General features: G+C 44.4%; 1 protein-coding gene across 10 annotated transcripts in view; it reads right to left on the bottom strand.

The window, feature by feature from the left end:
- The window catches only part of DEPDC5 (DEP domain containing 5, GATOR1 subcomplex subunit), a 128238-nt gene that overhangs the window by 41655 nt on the left and 66988 nt on the right, over positions 1 to 19595 (bottom strand). For 7 of the 10 annotated variants that reach the window (XM_032395083.1, XM_032395080.1, XM_032395088.1 and 4 more), the window contains 7 exons: positions 11239 to 11304; positions 7929 to 8112; positions 7301 to 7461; positions 3723 to 3840; positions 3074 to 3241; positions 1894 to 2113; positions 712 to 845 (listed from right to left, as the gene is read on the bottom strand). In XM_032395083.1, the coding sequence (XP_032250974.1) occupies positions 712 to 845; positions 1894 to 2113; positions 3074 to 3241; positions 3723 to 3840; positions 7301 to 7461; positions 7929 to 8112; positions 11239 to 11304 (1051 nt within the window). The remainder of the gene's footprint in view (positions 1 to 711; positions 846 to 1893; positions 2114 to 3073; positions 3242 to 3722; positions 3841 to 7300; positions 7462 to 7928; positions 8113 to 11238; positions 11305 to 19595) is intronic. The other 3 variants (XM_032395084.1, XM_032395086.1, XM_032395087.1) reach the window with 2 other exon arrangements.

Here is a 19595-nt window from a genome sequence, read left to right as displayed (position 1 = left end):
ATATTGTTTTATATATAATATAATCATGTATCATGTTGTATATACTATATAATTTCATATAAAATCCAAATTTGTATTTGAAATCTTCAAACTAAAAAAACGTGGCTCAGATATTTTAAAAATATTTTGTGCCTTTAGGGCAGTGAAACTACTCTTTAATGGTAGCTACATGTCATTACAAATTTGTCTGAAACCCACAGAATATACACCACCAAGAGTGACCTGTAAGGTAAACTATGGACATTGGGTGATGATGATGTGTCAGTGCAGCTTCATCAATTATAACAAATGGCCCACTCCGCTGGGGGTGTTGACAATGGAGGAATCCATGCAGGTGTGGGAGACAGGGCGTATATGAGAAATCTCTTCCTTCCATTCAAGTTTGCTTTGAACCTACAACTGCTCTAAAAAATAAAATCTATTAAAAAAAACAAATAAACAAACAAAGAAACCTCACTTTGTGGGCCAAAGCAAATGTATTTGTAGTTCAAATTAAGCCCCAGACTGCAAGTTTATAATTTCTGGCATATTTCATGTTATTTGACACTTACCAGGTATTAACCCAGCTCTCTGCTCATGTATGCATCTTTTTCTTAATTTCAGGCTCCGTGCAGATAGAAATCATATTTCACCCCCACTCACAAGGTGGGGTACTGAAAACCTTTGGAGCCTGTGTGGTGGGGACGAGTCTCTCCCCAAGCAGGAACTTACTTCTGACTGGCCTCCATCTCCAACAGGGCAGACAAAGCTGAGGTTCCCTTCTTCCCAACCGGGGGGCCGGTCGACTCAAGGGAGTGTGTGGCAATGGGCCCGGTCATCTGTAAGCCTTTCATAGTGGTCCCTTTCTAAAGCAGAGAAGAGAAAACAAGGCCATCAGCCCAAGTGGGCTCCCTCAGTGGATGCCACTCACAGCCCAGAGCATGCCTGCTGCATCTGTTGTGTGTCAGGCTCTCTGGGAATCCAATTCACAGAGGCAGCAACACAGGCCCTTGTTACTCGGTAAATGCTGAAAACTGCTTTTTGCTTGAGCTGAAGGCTCGAATGCCTGTTGACTCAAAACAAACTGCCTCTTTGAGGTGGATTCCACAGATCATTTCACCCTTGTCCTGGATCTAGAAAGTAAATAATGTTTTATCTAAGTCATGGAAGAAGAAACTGAGTCCCAGAGAAGTTAAGTGACTTATCCTGAATCCCACTGGAGCTGGAGGTCAAGCTCTAATCATCTGGTTTCAAGACCAAAGCTCTTTCCACCATGCACGGTCTTTTGGAAATGTTTCTTTCTTTCTTTTCTTTCTTTTCCTTCCTTCCTTCCTTCCTTTTTTTTTTGAAATGTTTCTAATCATAAGCAATGCTGTGGACAAAGGGTAGCTCGTATGCAGGGAAGAACACTGAACTTGGGGTTAAAAACACAGTTGGTGATGCAACACTACTCACACTAAAAAGGAATGAACTACTGAGACGAGCGACAACTTGGATGAATCCCAGAGGCATTGTGCTGAGTGAAAGAAGGCAGCTTCTCAAAAGATTACATTATACGATTCCGTGCATATGACTTTTGGAAAAGACAACAGTAAAGTGACAGAGAACAGACCAGTGGCTGCCAGGGGTTAGAGATGGGAGCAAAGTGTGACTATAAAGGGTAGCATGAGGGGTTTTTTGGGAAGTGACAGAACTACTCTGTATCCTGATTATAGTTGTAGTGGTTACATGAATCTATACATCTGTTAAAATTTACAGAACTGTATACACACACCCAGAATTCCAGATCTGCCCTTAGTTGGCTGGGTGTCCTCAGACATATCCCAATCCCATGAGTAAATAAACCGGCCAGAGAGAGGCCCCCGAGACAGGAAGAGACCAAGCACAGTCCCCAAGGGGCCCACGGAGCCCGACCCGCATCATGCGATCCGAGCGATGTCGCCTGCGGATCCGGTTCAAACCCTCCACAAAGCGGATAAAGCCATCCAAGAGCTGCCACTCATCCTCATCTGCCCGGGGCCTGTCCCCATAGATGTCGCAGTGGGCTTCCCCTTCTGTGATGCGCTTAGTGGCAGTGACACAGGCTGGCAGCAGCAGGAAACGGGTCCTCCAGAACTTCAGAGACTCAATTAAGCTGTGAAGGGCCAAAGGAAGGAAAGGGGGTGGTGGAGAACAAAAGCAGGTCATGAAAGCACTCACGGGGCACTGCGTGGCTCAGTCGGTTGAGTGTCTGACTCTTGGTTTCGACTCAGGTCATGATCTCAGGGTCAGGAGATCAAGCCCCTCATCGAGCTCTGCAATCAGTGGGGAGTCTGCTTCTCTCCCTCTCCCTCTGCCCCTCCCCCCTGCTCTCCCTCTCTGTCTCTCTAAAAGAAGTACATCTTATGTATGGTGATTAACATAACAATAAAAAATTTTTAAATTTTTTTAAAAATAGGAAAAAAAATAAAAGAAGTACATCTTTAAAAAAAAAAAAAGCACTCCCAGTAAAGGTCCTATTTCAAGCCTGTCTTTGCAGTTGGTATGTGAGGGGCCATCTCCCCTTGAGAGAGTGTTCGTCTGATGCTACATCTCATGGCTTCATTTGAAACACAAGCTCTAGAGGAAGACCACAAAGGGTACTTTTAATTTACATCCCAGAGATGTCAGGATGGTTGGTTCTGTGCACCCAGACCCAGTGGGGTTGTGGTTTTTTATCATCACAATCATAAATGACACATAGAAATTAAAAATCAAAAATCAGCACCACAGGTAGTCAGGAAAAGGTTCAGAACATGATCTACACTGACATTCCATCAAAGAGCACTTCATCACTGAAGTTTCTGTCGTTGTCGTTTTGTGGTAAAACGTGCATAACAAAATGTACCACTTTAACAATCCTTCAGTGTACGATTCTATGCCATTAAGTACATCCACATTGTTGTGCAACCAATACCACCACCCTTGTCACTGAGTTTTTTAACTAATGCAGATGTGCTTTTGTTCTTGTTTTCTAAAACAAACATCATTTTGTAATCAGAAAAAAAGGACAGATGTGTTAAAAGTTGGGCACACCCAAGGTAGCTGGATGGAAAGCCAAAGTATGTTCTCTGACCTGAAGTCCTCAGAGCCGGCCGAACAGATATACTGATCTAAGTAATTCCACTTGTACTCCTCCAGCCGCTCATGGGAGAATTCCACCCAACAAGACACAAACTCCGAGTCTGAGTGGGAAGGGCAGAGGCTGTAGGTGTAGTGGATCTGGGCAGACTCATAAGGGTACCTGAAAAACAAAGGGCATGCCCAGAAGTCCAAAAGAGAATCACTCCCTCCACCCAACCCCTTTCTTCTGGACCTTTCCATCTCAATACAGTTAGCAACATCCTTGGCATTCAATCCTAAAGTGCGGTAACCAACTCATCCCAAGGGACTGGTAATGGAAATTTCTCAGTTCTTAAACTCTGTCATTCTTTTATCCTCCCATTCTTTATTTCTTATTGGCTTGCTAAGAATCAGGCTAAACATTATAAGCTGAATCAAGTCCCTTTTAGAAGCAGGTGAGCTACAACGGTAAAATAACCCTAGAAAACAAACAAGTAATTCCAAGTAAAGGAAAACCAACCACTCAACCTACCTTGGTTTTAATTATGTGTCACATAACTAATTCCATATTCACTAGGTGCACAGTATGTGTTATAAAGAGAAGTTCAGAGTGGACACAATTCAGGACAGTAGCTGAAAACCTGAAATTTCCAAGGACTCACTTGGGAAGGTAACGTGTCACTGTGATCATCTTATCCTTCAGCGTCACTTTGTGGAACGTTCTGCCCATACTCAGCCAGTACTGGTCCTCCTCCTCAGGGCGGTTTCGGGATACAAGGCCTAATGGGGGGGGAAAAATCATATCCTCCATCTGGCTGAGGAACATTCTTTTAACAGGCAATAGCTTCTCTTCCATATACAGTCAGAAAAGGAGAAACAAAAGAAGCAACTCTTTCTCTTGAGGGACGGTTTCATGGAAAAGACTTATTTTTGGTTAAAAATAAAAAAGTCCTAAAGTTGGCAGAATTTTCTGTCACTAAACCAGCCAGCAGCAGATTAGAGCCCAGAAGTGCAGACAGCATCCAGAAGACGCACTCAAAGAATGAACAGCTTGATTCCTCGGCCTCTGAGAAGGAAAGTTCTAGATTAGATGTTAATAGGCCAAGAGTCAACTCCAGGACTGAAATGGAACTCCACTCCGCGCAAGCACAAGCTGCCACCCCAGCAGTGGAGGTCCTCACCCCACGGTGGCAGCCGACCTGGCGTCAGCTTCCATGACTCCCACACCACAATAACCCTGCGTCAGTCTTAAAGGACTACTGTCCTTTCTTCTCCAAACATTTGCTCGGGTTGCTTTTTCTGCCTTCTCTTCCCAAGCCACCACCAAGATCCTATGGGTCATTTAAAGTCACCGTCAAAGGCCACTTCCTCCAGAAAGCTAACAGATCCCATTAGCTGTCTGAATTGTACCCTGGATGTGGCTCCACATGTGCGTGTCTCACAGCCGGACAAACTGGAAGTTCCAGGAGGCCGGGGACCCAATCTTGTTTGTCTTTAAATTTTCCATAGCACCTGACAAAGTGCCGGGCCCACAGCAGGTATTTGAAAAATATTAGTTGAACTGAGTTGTGCAACAGAAAGAGGGAAATTATGAGGAATCGAGAAAAATACAAGCTTTCAAGAGAGTGACACTATGCCTCGATGGACAAGAGAACCAAGACAAGATTCCCGTGATCTCGAGATAAAACAGTCCCCTCGTGTGGTTCTGAGAGACAGTCACACAGCGTAGGCAGCATGGGAGTTGTCAGGATGAGAGAGGGTGGCAGAGGCTGAAAGGACCTTCATCGGGAATGTGGAACCTTCCTAGGTGATAGCAGCGAGGGACAGGCTGCCTATAAGAGGCCAGGCTTTGACTCAGAGGACCCTGGGTTAGACCCCAGCACTTTCATTTGCCAGCGGTGTGACCTTGGGTACCAAATCTCCAAGTCTCACTTTCCACAACTAGAAAGTGGGCTTGCGTCTGACTTCAGCTCAGGTCATGATCTCAGGGTCCTGGACCAAGCCTTGCGTCAAGCAGGGTGTCTGCTTGTCCCTCTGCCCCTCCCCCCACTCGTGTGCTCTCTCACTCTCTCTCTCTCAAATAAATAAAATCTTTAATAAAAAAAGAAAAGGAAGGAAGGAGGGAGGGAGGGAGGGAAGGAAGGAAAGAAGGGAGGGAAGGAAGGAAAGAAGGAAGGAAGGAAGGAAGGAAAGAAGAGGGCTTGCCCCCCATCCTGCATTCCTTCTTTCTTGCAACCACCCCCTGCTGGCTATCAGGAAGACAAGGTCATGGGATAATGTTCATGAGCACCTAGCATAGTACCGACCCCACTCTAAATTACTTCCTGTTTTTATCCTGCACAGCACTCTTTACAATCTGTAATCAAATAAATACTTGTGGTTTAATAGTTCAACAACTATCTCACCCAGTAGACAATAAACTTGGAGGACAAGGGCTGATGCTGTTCTGTTCACTACTGAAACAGGGTCCGTCTCATAACCTGTAGTCAACCAATCTTCAATCAGATGCGATCTCACTTATGGTGGTCACTTTTCCAGTAGTTATAACGATACCATTTCTGTTACTACAGAAATAAAAGGATTAAATTTATCGAAGGAGGAAAAACAGCCAGAAAGGGTACAGTAAGGTGAGTAGACTCTGGCCAGCTAGCCATGACATAAGGCTCATGAATCAGCCAGAGCAGAACTGGATGCCAGAGGAATTATGAACCACCAAGGGAAACTGATCAGCTATTCTAGAGAAAAGCAGGTAGGAAGGCTGGATGGGGCCATTGACACTGAAGGTGAATTCATTCCACTATTCTTGGGATAAAGAACGAAATCCTTCACATGGCCCTGTGAGGCCTGGGTCTCCTGACATGTCTAGACACATCTCTGGCTTACTCCCTGTACTCCACCCCACCAGTCTTCTTTTTGGTGCTCAGAAAGTATCACAGTGCCTCCTGCCACAGGGTTTTTGCACATACTAATCCCTCTGCCTGGCATGCTCTTCCTACCTACTCCTGCCCACCACTCCCAACCTGCTTCTCTTCCTAGTAACTCCTTCACACAGTTTAGGTCTCACCTCAAACATCACCTCCTCAAGGAAGCCATCCCTGACCCTCCAGACTAGATCAAGTCCTGTATTAAATATTCTCATAGCCCTTTGATTTTTCCCTCACAATCTTTATCGCAACAAGTAATTATATTTCATAGTTTGACTTACGTTATTTTTCCTCACTAAATGCCCCACAGAGTGGGAGCTTCAAAAATACTGTTGAAGGAATGAATGAATTCCTATATTTATCAACCCATATTGTTGTACACCAGGCACAATGGTTTCCATTATAGAGGATAAAAACATGAAGCCGACAGTCCTGGCACTCAGGAAGATTACTATTCAGTGCAGTCTAGAACATGAAAAGCTTCATCATAAGCAATAAGACCTGGACTGGATGGACCACCAAGCTCCCCCTCACAGGTCCACACTACTTTGATCCTCTGGCCCGAAGCACTTTCATGGAGCCAAAGATGATCTGAGGCTTTGAGCTGGGAGTTTAGGAGAGTGGGGAGGCTCATTAGCGACAAGGAGGAAGCAAGAGACTACTGGTTACTCATGGATTGTTCTGGGCAGTGATCACTGCTTCTTGATTCTAGGCACCCACACTTTATTCTCTCTACCTGACTTATTTTAGAAGAGCTCTCCAGAGCCTGGCTGTAACTCAATCGGCCTCACTGAGTCTCTGTCACTTATTAGTCTCTACCGCTCACAGATGATCCATTCTTGCTTCATCGTGCTAAGCTTCAGTGACAAAAAGGAGAAGATGCATCCGTAACGGGGCCGGGGTGGGGGAGGCGGGGGGAGTATAAATTCCAGGTTTAGGTAACATCTGAGAACCTGCTGTGTGCCAACTACTGTGCTAGAAATAAATATCGGGTCTAAAATATTCACAATGTACTTTGATAGTTCACGCCTGGCTCAGCTGCCTGCTATTGGTAGGTGTTGCCAAAGCCAGGCTGTGACATTCCTGAACTGGGTCATATCCCCTTCCTTAAAAGGAGAACAGTAGATTAAAGAGAGTTTTAAGATAAATCTGGGCCTAGCAGAGACTTTATTCCTCAGGTAAAAGTAAAATTCAGAAAGAACAACTTTTGTGTTGAAAAATTACTCCCGAATTTATCTATTCCCTACCATCTTGAGAACCTACTTGCACAAATTCAGTAGAAAAGAAAAAATACAAGTCCAAGGAGAACAACTCACCTCGACTGTACAGCGGGCTGCTGCTCAGTGGGGGCGGGACGGCAGGGTTGGGTTTCTGCGCCTTGGGCTGCACTATGATTTGGTAGCCCTGCATGAGACGCTGGCAGATGAACTCTTCAAACACCTGCTGGGCCGTCATCTGCACACCCTCCTCGTCCCTCCTGAGGAAACAGACGGTTGTTTGCATGGACATGCTTGGTCCAGGGCGGAGTGACACTCAAGAGTCCACACTCCCATCCTCTGTTTTGCTTTGACTCCACAAGTCAGCCCTGATAACCATTCCATGGTGGTTCATAAAACTAACAATCTATAAACCAGTTTGCGGAGAAATGATCAGTTCAAAGAGGCAGAAGGAGAAGGCAGGTAATAGCTAACAGCCATTCCTAGAATAGCTCAAATAGCTAATCTTAGAAAAAAAGATCAGATCTAGTGTGTCCAGAAAAACCACCACAGAAAAATCTGAGAAAGCACTCGTGAGGAGAAATGGCTAGAGAAGGCATGTCAATAGAACCCTAAAGAAAAAAATGACAGTTCTTTGTTTCATAAGATTCTCTAACCAGAAAAGGAAGACACAGGTTTGAGAATGCAGTGCCTGGACGCCCATCCGAAGCCCTCCTCTGACACCGACCTGTCGATGTCTGCTTCCGGAAGGAGATCGTAACAGCCCTCCGTGTAGTCGTTCTGCAGGCCCTGGCGGTCGGGGAAGTAGTCGGTGGTGAGGGGGAGGCACGCCGGAGTAGTGAGAGACTTCCAGTCCACTCCAACTGTGCAACAGAAGCCTGGCACTACAGGGGGAGCAGACAGTGTCAGAACTGCCTCGTGTAACAGAGGAGAAAGGTGCGTGCGGTCACCAGGGCAGGTGCGGGGGACGTGGGCGGGGCGGGGGGAGGAGTTCACAGTGACCGGTGATAACATTGCCAGGAAACGGACGGAGAGGAAGAAAGGGGGGGGGGGGGAGGGAGAAAGAGAGAAACAGAGTTTGTTAGACAATGCAGTGCACGTGCTCATCCAATCCCATCATGCAAATGGGATTCACAGCTGGTACTTTTCATTTTCTGCCGATCTTAAGCTACAGCCACAACGCCAGTGAGGTTACTGCAGGGCAGCGCAGGCAGTTACATGTGGAAGAAATCAACATTCCGAGGGCTCAAGCCAGAGCCTCTCTGGAGGACTGCAGAGTGGCTGGTGGGGAAAGAGGAGCTCAGCCAGATTTGGGAGCGAACAGCACATGGTAGCAGAATTTAGGAATACTTTCAGAATTGTAAAAATAAGTCACAGATCCAAAAGGGTAGGAGGAGAAATCAAGGAAGGATGTCTGGGAAGGTCACAAGGCCAGAACTTCAAGAGACAGAGTTTAACAATCTAGAAAGGAAAGCTGCAATCAGCAGAGCGGGCCCGATCACATGGTGTCCTGAGTTGCCTGCTCTTTGGTTAAAGCAGGGTTTCTCCACCTTGGCACCACTGACGTTTTGGACTGGATAATCCTCTGTCATGAGGGGCTATGCTTTGTATTACAGGATGTTGGACAGCACCCTGGACTGTACTTACTAGATGCCAGTGGCATCTCCTGGTTGTAAAAACCAAGAACGTCCGCAGTCGTTGCCCCATGTCCCCCCAGGGAGCAAAATCCTTCCCCAGTTGAGAATCACTGAGTCAAGGTAATAGGGCAGTTATCTCTTTAAATAATTTAAGCAAAGATTATTTTTCAAATCTCTAGACAAGGGGGCAATATGAAGCAGAAATACTCCATGCCTTTGTATCTTAGTCTCAAGCAAGGGACACCTTCAACACTTTATCTTTTGCACAGTGCTAATGTGGCTTACAGCGTGGTACACCGCTGTTGTCTCATCAGCCCTCACATGGCCTCCTTGGAGCAGGGACTGCAACATCATCGAGCCCTTTAAACACCTGGCCAAGCCAAACCTCCCAGAGGTTACATGATCAGAAGCCTCTCTGCTTAGGGATCTTTCCACCATATAATGACAGAGACACACACTACCCAATACAACAGAGTCCCACTGAACCCAGAGTTAAAGGACAAGAAGAGGACCCGTGTGCTAAGTCGTAGTGGGAAACATGCCCCATGTAGCCACCACTGCCTTGGGAAAGATGATTTGACCTACAAGAGGCCTAACTCCATGGTCTACACAGGTCTGGGGTATTTTGTTTGTGTGTTTGAATTCTGTCTTAGTGTGGTAAGAACACTTAACATGAGAACTACTCTCTTAACAAATGTTTAAGTGTACAACACAGTATTGTTAACTTGGGCACAGTGCTGTACAGATCTCTAGGATTTATTCATCATGCATAACTGGAACTTTACACCACTGATCCACAACTCCCCACCTCTGCCTCCCCTCAAGCCCCTGGCAACCACCATTCCACTCTCTGATTCTATGAGTTGGACTATACACAGGTCTTGTTAACTTATTAACACTTCAAGAATTGAAAACACAACCCAAAAAGAGCCTAACTGATCACCCCAATTTCCCTATATGCCAGATGAAGGGATGAGCTTATTCCTACTTCCTTGTTTTAGGACCAGGAGCAGAAGGAAGACACCAGATCAAAACCACAGTGGAAAGCCAGAAGCAGAAGACAGTCATATCTTTATGCCCTCTTAGATCATTCTGACTCTCATTAGCTTCCTGTCCCTCAGGATCATGAATATCTTTCAGAAATGTTTTCTGCTGGGTACACACCGAGATACAGAGAATTCAAATGCCTGGGCCCAAATCCCATGGTGAGAAAAGCTCCTGATTCTTAGTTTAATGGTGTTCTTTCCCTGGGAAAAGACTGTGGCCTCTTTTCTAACTCCAGTATCTTCAGGCCCTATAAAGAGGGCCTCTGAGGAGGACCCACATCAATACCATTAACAATGATAAACATGGATTACAAAATCCAGTGCTAGGGTTGTACAGAAGAAATAGGCTCATCTATTCATTGCTGGAAGCTTTCTGGAAAATAATCAACCTGCCAACCATACTTTGGGGGAAATATATCCCAAGGATGTGAAGGGAAAGAAAAGATATACCCACTGCATCACGCATTATACCTGCATTCTACATTATTGCTAAGAAACTAGAAACCACCCAAATGATCGCCAATAATAAACGATTATTCAAACTGGGATGTGATGTGTTTGATACTGCTATTAAAAATGACTAATACGGGACGCCTGGGTGGCTCAGTCAGTTAAGCATCTACCTTCGGCTCAGGTCATAATCCCAGGGTCCTGGGATCAAGTCCCGCATCGGGCTCCCTGCTCAGCGGGGAGCCTGCTTCTCCTTCTCCCACTCCCCCTGCTTGTGTTCCCTTTCTCGCTGTCTCTCTCTGTCAAAAAAATAAATAAAATCTTAAAAAAAAAAATGACTAATACAAGGGGCCCGAAGAAATAGCAAAAGGGTTATTAAGGTAATCATAAGCGGGGGAAAAAAGACTTAATATATCTCTACTGGTTATAGCTAAGTAAAATAAAGTCTATCGGGTGGTGGGATTTTTTTCTGGTACTTTGCTATTGTGGACATTTAGATGTGCTCTTCCTGCACAGATATTTCAATAGATAAAGATGATTAAAAAAAAAAGCAACCCAGTCAAACAATTTCAACTACAGGTCTGTAAACAGTTCCAGGCCCTCTTATTCCTTTGTTCCTCAGAGCCATCACAAGGCCTTTTAAGGGCTAAAGCCAGCTCTGGACCGGTGTAAGGACCTCATGGGAATTCCGTTACCATTCTCACGTGCCCTGAATCACATTCCAGAACAGGTTACCTGGCCACTCCCCTCTCACTTTCCAATGGAGAGGCTGGAGAGTTTTCCCTTACCACGTTGTCTTCTGGTACCCCAGAGATGTGTGGACTGCCCACAGGGTTCCCCCTTGCTTCCTCATGCTCTGACCACCCCCACCCTGACCCCACCCTAATCAGCTGCCCCTTCTTACTTGGGTCTGGAGAGGTAGAAACACTGTCATCTAGAGAATCCTTATTCTGAGTCCTAGGATTCATACCTATGGAAAGATGAAAACAGGTTGTTTTAATAAGGCTCATTCTGCAGAAAAAAAGTTCTGGCCAGTTATGGTTGAAAGAGCCCAAAATTATAGCTAAAAATAAAAATGTGAACCAAGTACAAATTCTATGCTGAATATTTCAAATAGCACAAAAGAGTCAATCCAAGAAAAATGAGCAATCTAAAATTTGGGAATGAGCCAAAACTTTGCTCTGAGGTTATCAATACCATTCTTTGCCCAATGACACTGTTAGCATTCACATACCTGCGCGCACACACACACACACACACACACACACACACACAAACCAGCAAAAAGCAACCCACCACTTATTGTAAGAAAACGGACACATTTCAAAGTCATTTCAACGAACTGGAGAAATCTTTTGCAAATACAAAATGACCCACTTAAAGTTTATTTTACTCATCGGTCAACCTTATCATCTGGAATTTTCTTCTCCAAATCATGGCTTTCTGGAATATGACCTAGGACACATCAAAACTCACCACTTTTTAAGAGAAAAACAATGATTTTCCCTATAGGTGGTCTGAAAGGAAAAACAGAAAGGTTCTTTGAAATGCAACTTTTTGCCTGAAAAGTAACAGAACTAATTTTAAAGTACATATCAATATTTAAATATCCCTTTCTAAACATATATATTTACTAGAAAATTATGATACTATAGAAAAGATTGAAAAAATCCTCACCCAACTGTCAACAGTGACTATCTGCGAGAAAAAGGTGGAGGAGGTAGTGGGAGGTAAATCAGAACTTGTAGTTTTTATTCTAGGTACTTGTGTGTCATGTGAATCTTTTATAACAAGAATAAATATGTATAAATCCCTTGTGGAATCTTTGAAAAGACAAGCCACAACATGGGAGAAAGCATCTGCAAATCACTTATTTGGCAAAGGACTTGACCCAAAATATATAGAGACCTCAAAACTCAAGAACAAGAACACAAACAACCTGATGAGAAATAGGACCAAAGATTTGAACACTTCACCAAACATATACAGAAGGCAAATAAGCACAGGAGAAGATGCTCAACATCCTCAGCCATGAGGGAAATTACCTCTACAGACCTCTTAGAATGGCTAAAATGACAAGTCCACACCAAGTGTGAATATGGATGTAGAGCCATCGAAAACCTTATCCATTGACGGTAGGAATGCAGTATGGTGCACCACTTTGGGAAATAGTTTTGTGGTTTCTTTAAAAGTTAGACAAAAAAAAAGTTAAACAGACAGGGATGCCTGGCTGGCTCAGTTGGAGGAGCATGCAACTCTTGATCTCAGGGTCATGAGTTTGAGTCCCACGTTGGGTTTAGAGATTACTAAAATAAATAAACTTTTAAAAATAATATTAATGGGGCACCTGGATGACTCAGTCAGTTGAGCATTGGACTCTTGAGTTTCAGCTCAGGTTGTGATGTCAGGGTCATGGTGACATCAAGCCCCACATGAGGCTCCACACTCAGCAGGGAGTCTGCTGGAGATTCTTGTCCCCTCCCTCTCCCTCCCCTTCTGCTCCTCCCCCTGCTTGCAGGCACACACACTCTCTTTCTCTAAAAATAAACAAATAAAATCTTTAAAAAATAATAATAATAAAAGTTAAAAAGATATTTACTATCTGACCCAGCAATTCCATGCCTAGGAAATTACTCAAGAGAAATAAAAACCAATGTTTACAAAAACCCGTTATGTAAATGTTTATGGCGGCTTGATTCATAGTTGCCAAAACCTGGAAACACCCCAAATATCTTGCAACTAGTGAAGGGATAAACAAATTAATACATACATACAATGGAATGCAACTCAGCAATAAAAAGTAATGAACATTTAACAACTTGGATGAATCTCAAATGCATTATATGCTGAATAAAAGAAGTAAGACTCAAAAAGCTACATACTGTATGATTCCATGTGCATGACATGCTGGGACAAGACAAAACTAGAAGGACAGAGAACAGATCAGCAGGTTGCCAGCGGACAGGGGGTGGGGCTGAGTACAAAGGGACCACACAAATGTTCTGTATCTTGCTTGATGTGTTTGTTGGTAGTTATATGATAGTATGCATTTGTCAAAACTCACAGAACTGTACACTAAAAAGAGTGAATTCTACTGTATGTAAATTTTAAAATTAATAATTTTTTGAAATTTGACAGAGAGAGAGAGAGTGAGAGTGCACACAAGTAGGGGAAGTGGCAGAGAGAGAGGGAGAAGCATCATGACCTGAGCAGGAGACAGGTGCTTAACTGACTGAGCCACCCAGGCGCCCCTAAAATTATTTAAAAATTTAGAAAGATGATGGCACTTGGCCAAAACAATTTTAGAACTTCTTTTTTTGGAACTGCCTTCAGTAGATTTTTCTTTTTCTTATTACTAGTCTTCAGAATAAAAAGATAAAACTTATTAAGTCAGACAAATACAGTGTTTCATTTTATTCAAACCCTTGCTATGAGGCAGGTATGAGGTAGGTACTAATCCTTTTGTACAGACAAACTGAAGCTCAGAGAAGTGAATTAACTTAGGGAAGATCGCACAATAAATAGGTGAAAGCTGCATTTAAACTCTGCTCAACTCTACAGATGCTTCATTTCCTGACTCTCCATCTGGGGCACCAGTTTTCAGCTATTGAAAATGTCAGCTGTCCTTTGTCAACAGCCAAAAGCCATTTGGAGCTAAATTTTCTGAAAAAGCTATCTTGGATAACAATATCCATCTTCATGCAAACACAAAGCATGGCTATTAAGAAGCAATGAGGTGGGCAGCACCTGGGTGGCCGAGTCAGCTAAGATCAAGCTCCAAGCCAGGCTCCCTGCTGAGTGGGGAGTCTGCTTCTCCCTTTCCCTCTGCCCTTCCCTCTGCTCATGCTCGCTCTCTCTCAAATAAATAAATAAAATATTTTAAAAAAAGCAATGAGGGGGATTTTCTTGTTCAGCCTGAGAACTGGTATGAAGGCAACTGGTATAAAAACAGCCTTCTCAAACCATACTGAGCACTAGGAAATTATTAAATATATTACCTCACAGGTTTAGATGCTAAATTTTGTCATTAGCACATCTTTTTCTTTTTTTTTAAGAAAACCCAAATCCAGACTGGGTCTATAAAAACTGAAATTCTTACACTAATAAAGGACCAGTTCAACTTATAACTGTGTGGGCAATTCTTTGAGCTCAAAGAGGCAAACCAGTAGGGATTCTCAGAGCAGCTCTGGCTTCTAGGTCAAAAGTAGAACTGTGACATCTCCTAACAGACAAAAGAACATTTAAGGTCACCAGCCTTTTATGCCACACACACACACACACACACACACACACACATTTTACTTTTAAAAAACAGCAATGAAAAATATTTAAAGAAAGATATTTTGTGCTCTTTTATGAGGCTCTTTATACACAGTTTTCTTGCAGTTCAAGCCCAACAAACTGCTGCTCCCACCAGCTCTGCCTTTAAGATTTTATTTTCAGTCAAATGGACTGGCTATCGGCATATGATGGCCTCACTACTTGAGATGACCGAGGGGAGACCCCCATGGTCAATCAGCTCTGCTCCAACCTAACATTTGTGAATGAGACCTCACTCTCAACATTCAAAGCCAGATATTCAACTTGGGGAACCAATGCTGAAAATCACCATCTTAGCTTTGTCTTTTGACATCTCTTCAGAGTCAAGAAATCTGAATTTTGGGGCACCTGGGTGGCTCAGTCAGTTGAGCATCCAACTCTTGATTTTGGCTCAGGTCATGACCTCAGGGTCGTGGGATAGAGCCCCACGGGCTCTGCGCTCATCAGGGAACCTGCTTAAGATTCTCTCTCTCCCTCTCCATCTGCCCCTCAGCCTGCTCGTGTACATGCACATGCTCGCTCTCGCTCTCAAAAATAAATAAATAAATAAATCTTTAAAAAAGAAGACAAAGAGGAAGAAGAAGTCTGAACATGTTCTGTGCTTGCTAACCTCAGGCCAAAATGGGTAATCAGTGTGGAGCCTTCAGGACTGGTCCTGGGTGACATCTACAAGTCTGTGCGTGGGGCTAGTCACTTCTCCTCTCTGAGCTACAGAGATGGCCCTTACCCACAAAAATCCCAGCCTGGCCTGGGTGAATGACTCTGAGGCCCTTTCCTCCAGCCTCAGTGTGCTATGATTTACTTTTTACTTCAGCTCTCAGCTGCCACATGTACCTAATACTCAACACAAATACCAAGTTGCAGATTCTGAGTCCCAATACCAGTTGTTTTCTTTCCCAAAATTATCTACAGCATTTATCCCCAAGGAAGGGAATGACAGTGACTGACAAGTCTTATAAATGGGTGCCAGGGCGCCTGGGTGGCTCAGTCGTTAAGCGTGTGCCTTCGGCTCAGGTCATGATCCCAGGGTCCTGGGATCGAGCCCCGCATCGGGCTCCCTGCTCGGCAGGAGGCCTGCTTCTCCCTCTCCCACTCCCCCTGCTTGTGTTCCCTCTCTCGCTGTGTCTCTCTCTGTCAAATAAATAAATAAAATCTTTAAAAAAATAAATGGGTGCCCAGTTAAAGAAACAAGAGGGATAAAAACTATCTCCCCAGGGCCCCTGGGTGGCTCAGTTGGTTAAGCGTCTGCCTTCAGCTCAGGTAATGATCTCAGGGTCCTGGGATCGAGCCCCGCGGTGGGCTCCCAGCTCAGCGAGGAGTCTGCTTCTCACCCTCCCTCTGCCCCTCCCCCTGCTTGTGCTCACTCACACTCTTCTCTCTCTTGCTCTCTCTCTCTTAAATAAATAAATAAAATTAAAAAAAAGAAAAAAAGACTATCTCCCCAGTCTCATCGACCACCTGGTCACTGCTGGGCAGCATGGTGAAAAACAAGTGAAGAGTACAGGTACGAGGTCCCAGCCAACAATGCTTGAAATGAAATTCTACAGGGCCAGGAGGGAAACCCACAGAGGCACCACTCCTGTGAATCGTGACTCGCATATGAATCATGTCCAAAGGCAGGAGAAAATCTGAGTCATGCTCGAGTGCCTGCAGATGGTGCAAACTGTCAAGCCCAGGAGGTCACAGATGAGGTTTTCCTGTTTCTTTTCTATTTTTTTTTTTTTAAGATTTTATTTTTTATTTGAAAGAGAGCGAGTGAGAGAGAGAGCATGAGCAGGGGGAGAGGGAGAAGCAGACTCCCGGGCTGAGCAGGGAGCCCAACGTGGGGCTCAATCCCAGGACCCTGGGATCATGACCTGAGTGGAAGGCAGATGCTTAACCAACTGAGCCACTCAGGCGTGCCTCTTTTCTATTTTTTAATGAATGAAAAGATAACTAGTTGTTTATTTAGACCCCACTTTGTCCCCAAATGAGAACCTACTGTGACAATTTTGCCCTTAAGGAGCCCAATCTACCTTTGCTCCTTACAACAACCCTGTGAGGCAGGCAGGCAGGTAAAGATCTTTATCCCCTTTATAAAGATGATGAACCTGAGCATCAGCAAAGGTTGAAGGCTAAACTCTAGGGCTGGGGCACTCCCTCATCTATCATATCAGAATGTAGCAGAGGTCACATGTTCAAACTGCACAGTAACCACTAAGTCCAGCTCCCCACAAGAGGGCTTCCCTTTCATTGTTGTGACCCTGCACAAAACTGCTTCAAATAGAACTGCAAGTGAATGGCGAGCCAGAGCTCCCTGAGGTGAGAACTGGTGTCTTAATCGTTTTGTTTCTTCTCAGGCCTTAGCACAGTGCCTATAGTTCCATAAACATTTCTGGAATGGGTAAGAGTATAGTGAGTTTGAAGAAAGCAAACCATATTCCATGAAGATTGAGCATGGCTTGAAAGGAAAGTCACTTCAAAAACAAGCAAGGCAGAAAAAGATTATCCAAGCCTTTGAGAAAAGGAATCCAGTTAATTGTTCAACAAGGTTATAAGACAGGGAAGAAAAGCACTCTTCAGTGGAGGGAAAGCTAACCTCAGAAAGCTTTTAGTATTCATTCAAATACCTGATATGTGCCAGGAACTGTTTTAAGTTCTGAAGATACAGCCATGAATGAAACAATCCTTGCCTTGTTGGAGCTTACAATAAAAAATACAAAATGAAAAGAACTAGTATGACAAGTGGTATTCTGGAGAAATAATTGGCAGGGAAGATGGATGGGGAGTGCCAGGGTAAAGAGTGTCAATTTGGGTAAGACCTAAAGGAAGGAATAGAACAGGCTGTGGGTAGGATGGCCATATCATTTATCATCCAGGACACCTTCGAGAGTGAAAGGGGCCACTATTAGTAATTATACAGGACAATGAATTCAAACCAGGACTGTCCTGGGCAAACTCAGACATGTGCACCTTATCCATAAAGCTCTTCGCTGTGAGGGCAGAGCAGAGGGAAGAGCAAGAGAAAGCACCTCAGGTGCAGAATGTGCCTGATACATTTGGGAAACCACTTCACCCAAGTGTGAGGGGGAAGCAGGAGACGAGATCTGAGAGTAACAAAGGGGTCGCAAGAGGCAGAGGGCTCTGTCGGCTACTGTAACACCCTCGGCCTTTAATCCGGGTGCACTGGGAAGCCCCAGAGGGTTCTGTGCACAGAATTTTCATGATCTGACTTTTATTTTTAGAGGGTCACAAAGAACTGCTGTGCTGGAAATAAACTACATGAAAGGACAAAAGAAGGAAGCTGAAAGAACAGTTAGTGGGATACTGCAACAATCCAAGCAAAAGAGGAAGGTATCTTGGACAGGGCTGGGGCTGGTGGAGGTGATGACATATATGGAAAGATTAAAGATATATCCTGATAGCTCTGACATTAATTGGTTATTGTACATGGTAATAAAAATTAGAGTGATTTTTACCTAATCCTTTCTGTGGCTGGCTAACATAATTGATCAGGAAGCACAAGATAGAAGATGGGAGTTCAAGTCCTATGGGAGCCCAATGCTACAGCCTACCTCCTGATGACCCCTGGCCCCTTTGAAAACACATGCTACTGGTCGTAAAGGGACTGGGCAAAGGTAAGGATGATCCTACTTAACGCTCTCACCCTGACTAGAAAAAGAATCCAAGGAGCCCACACCTTCTCTAAGAAGCTACACATTCTAGAACATATTTATGTAATTGTGCACTTGCATACCAATTAAAGAGAATAATTTTGTGGACTGTTCAAATGCTTCTCACATATGGCAGCTTGGTCGTGGAAGCACAAATTCATTTGTCAATAAATGTGCTAAACACTGTGGGGAGAAGATGAATAAAGATAAGCTCTCTCAGTCTAGTGCAGAGACAGACATAGAAACAAACGGCGGGATCATGATATGCCAAGTAGTACAATTGCGTTATGCATATGGAGCTCTGTGGAAACATGCCTACCATCTCCTGGGAAGGCCTGGGGATGAGAGAGAACCATCAGGGAGGGCTTCAAAGATAAGGTATTGTTGGGCTTGAATCATAAAGACTGAGCTGATGTCTGCCAGGGAGAACGAGGGTTGAAGGTAAGGGAAAAGCATATTCTGCAGGGGGACTAGTCCATGCAAAGGAATAAGAGGACAAAGATCTTCAGAGGAGCCACAAGCAATAGCTGGAATGTAACACATGCACATCTCATAACATACCCGGCAGTGGCAGCTCTCGTTCAGCGAGCACGCCCCGTGCACGCCAGGCACCATTCCAAGCACCTTACATGGTTTATCACATCGAATGATACAGATGATGAAAGTGAGACACACAGAGGTTACCTGGCCTGAGGGCCTCACTGCTCATTAGAAGTGGAGTCAGGACTCACATCCAAAGAGTCTACAGCCTGAGTTCTTTCTCCCTGCAGTGATGTGTGGAAGTGGTGGCAAATGAAGACACAAGGCAGGCAGGAGACAGGCAATGACCAGCATTACAGGTCATGAACCACGGGAGGGTTTTATACATGGGGAGGAGTGGCTGATCAGATTTGCATTTGGAACTATCTCCTTGGTGACAGTATGGAAGATGAATCAGAAGGGACAGGAACAGAAGCAGGAAGATCACTTAGAAGGCTGCTATCACAATCCTGGCCAGAAATGACAGGGGTCTGAAACAAAGCAGTGGCAGTTGAGAATGGAGGGGAGGGGCCAGAGTCAGAAGAAAGAGGGAACAGAAGAGGGAGAGGGGGTGGGGGAACCACAAGACATGATTTTCGTTGTCAGTACACTAAGGATGAGGTACTCCGGAGTCATCCAAGCAGAGAGGCCCATCAGAGGCATGGATCTATGGCACAAGCGTGATGGTGTCATTAGAGGATTTTCCACAACCATCCCCAAATAAGGATTCTTTGAAACTTCCTTTTTTCCTCAAAGTAGATTTCAAAAT

Source organism: Phoca vitulina, unplaced genomic scaffold (assembly GCF_004348235.1).
Source record: "Phoca vitulina isolate PV1807 unplaced genomic scaffold, GSC_HSeal_1.0 scaffold82, whole genome shotgun sequence".
Classification (NCBI taxonomy): domain Eukaryota; kingdom Metazoa; phylum Chordata; class Mammalia; order Carnivora; family Phocidae; genus Phoca; species Phoca vitulina.
The sequence above is the reverse complement of the archived record's forward strand: the minus strand, read 5'-3'. Positions and strand labels throughout refer to the sequence as shown.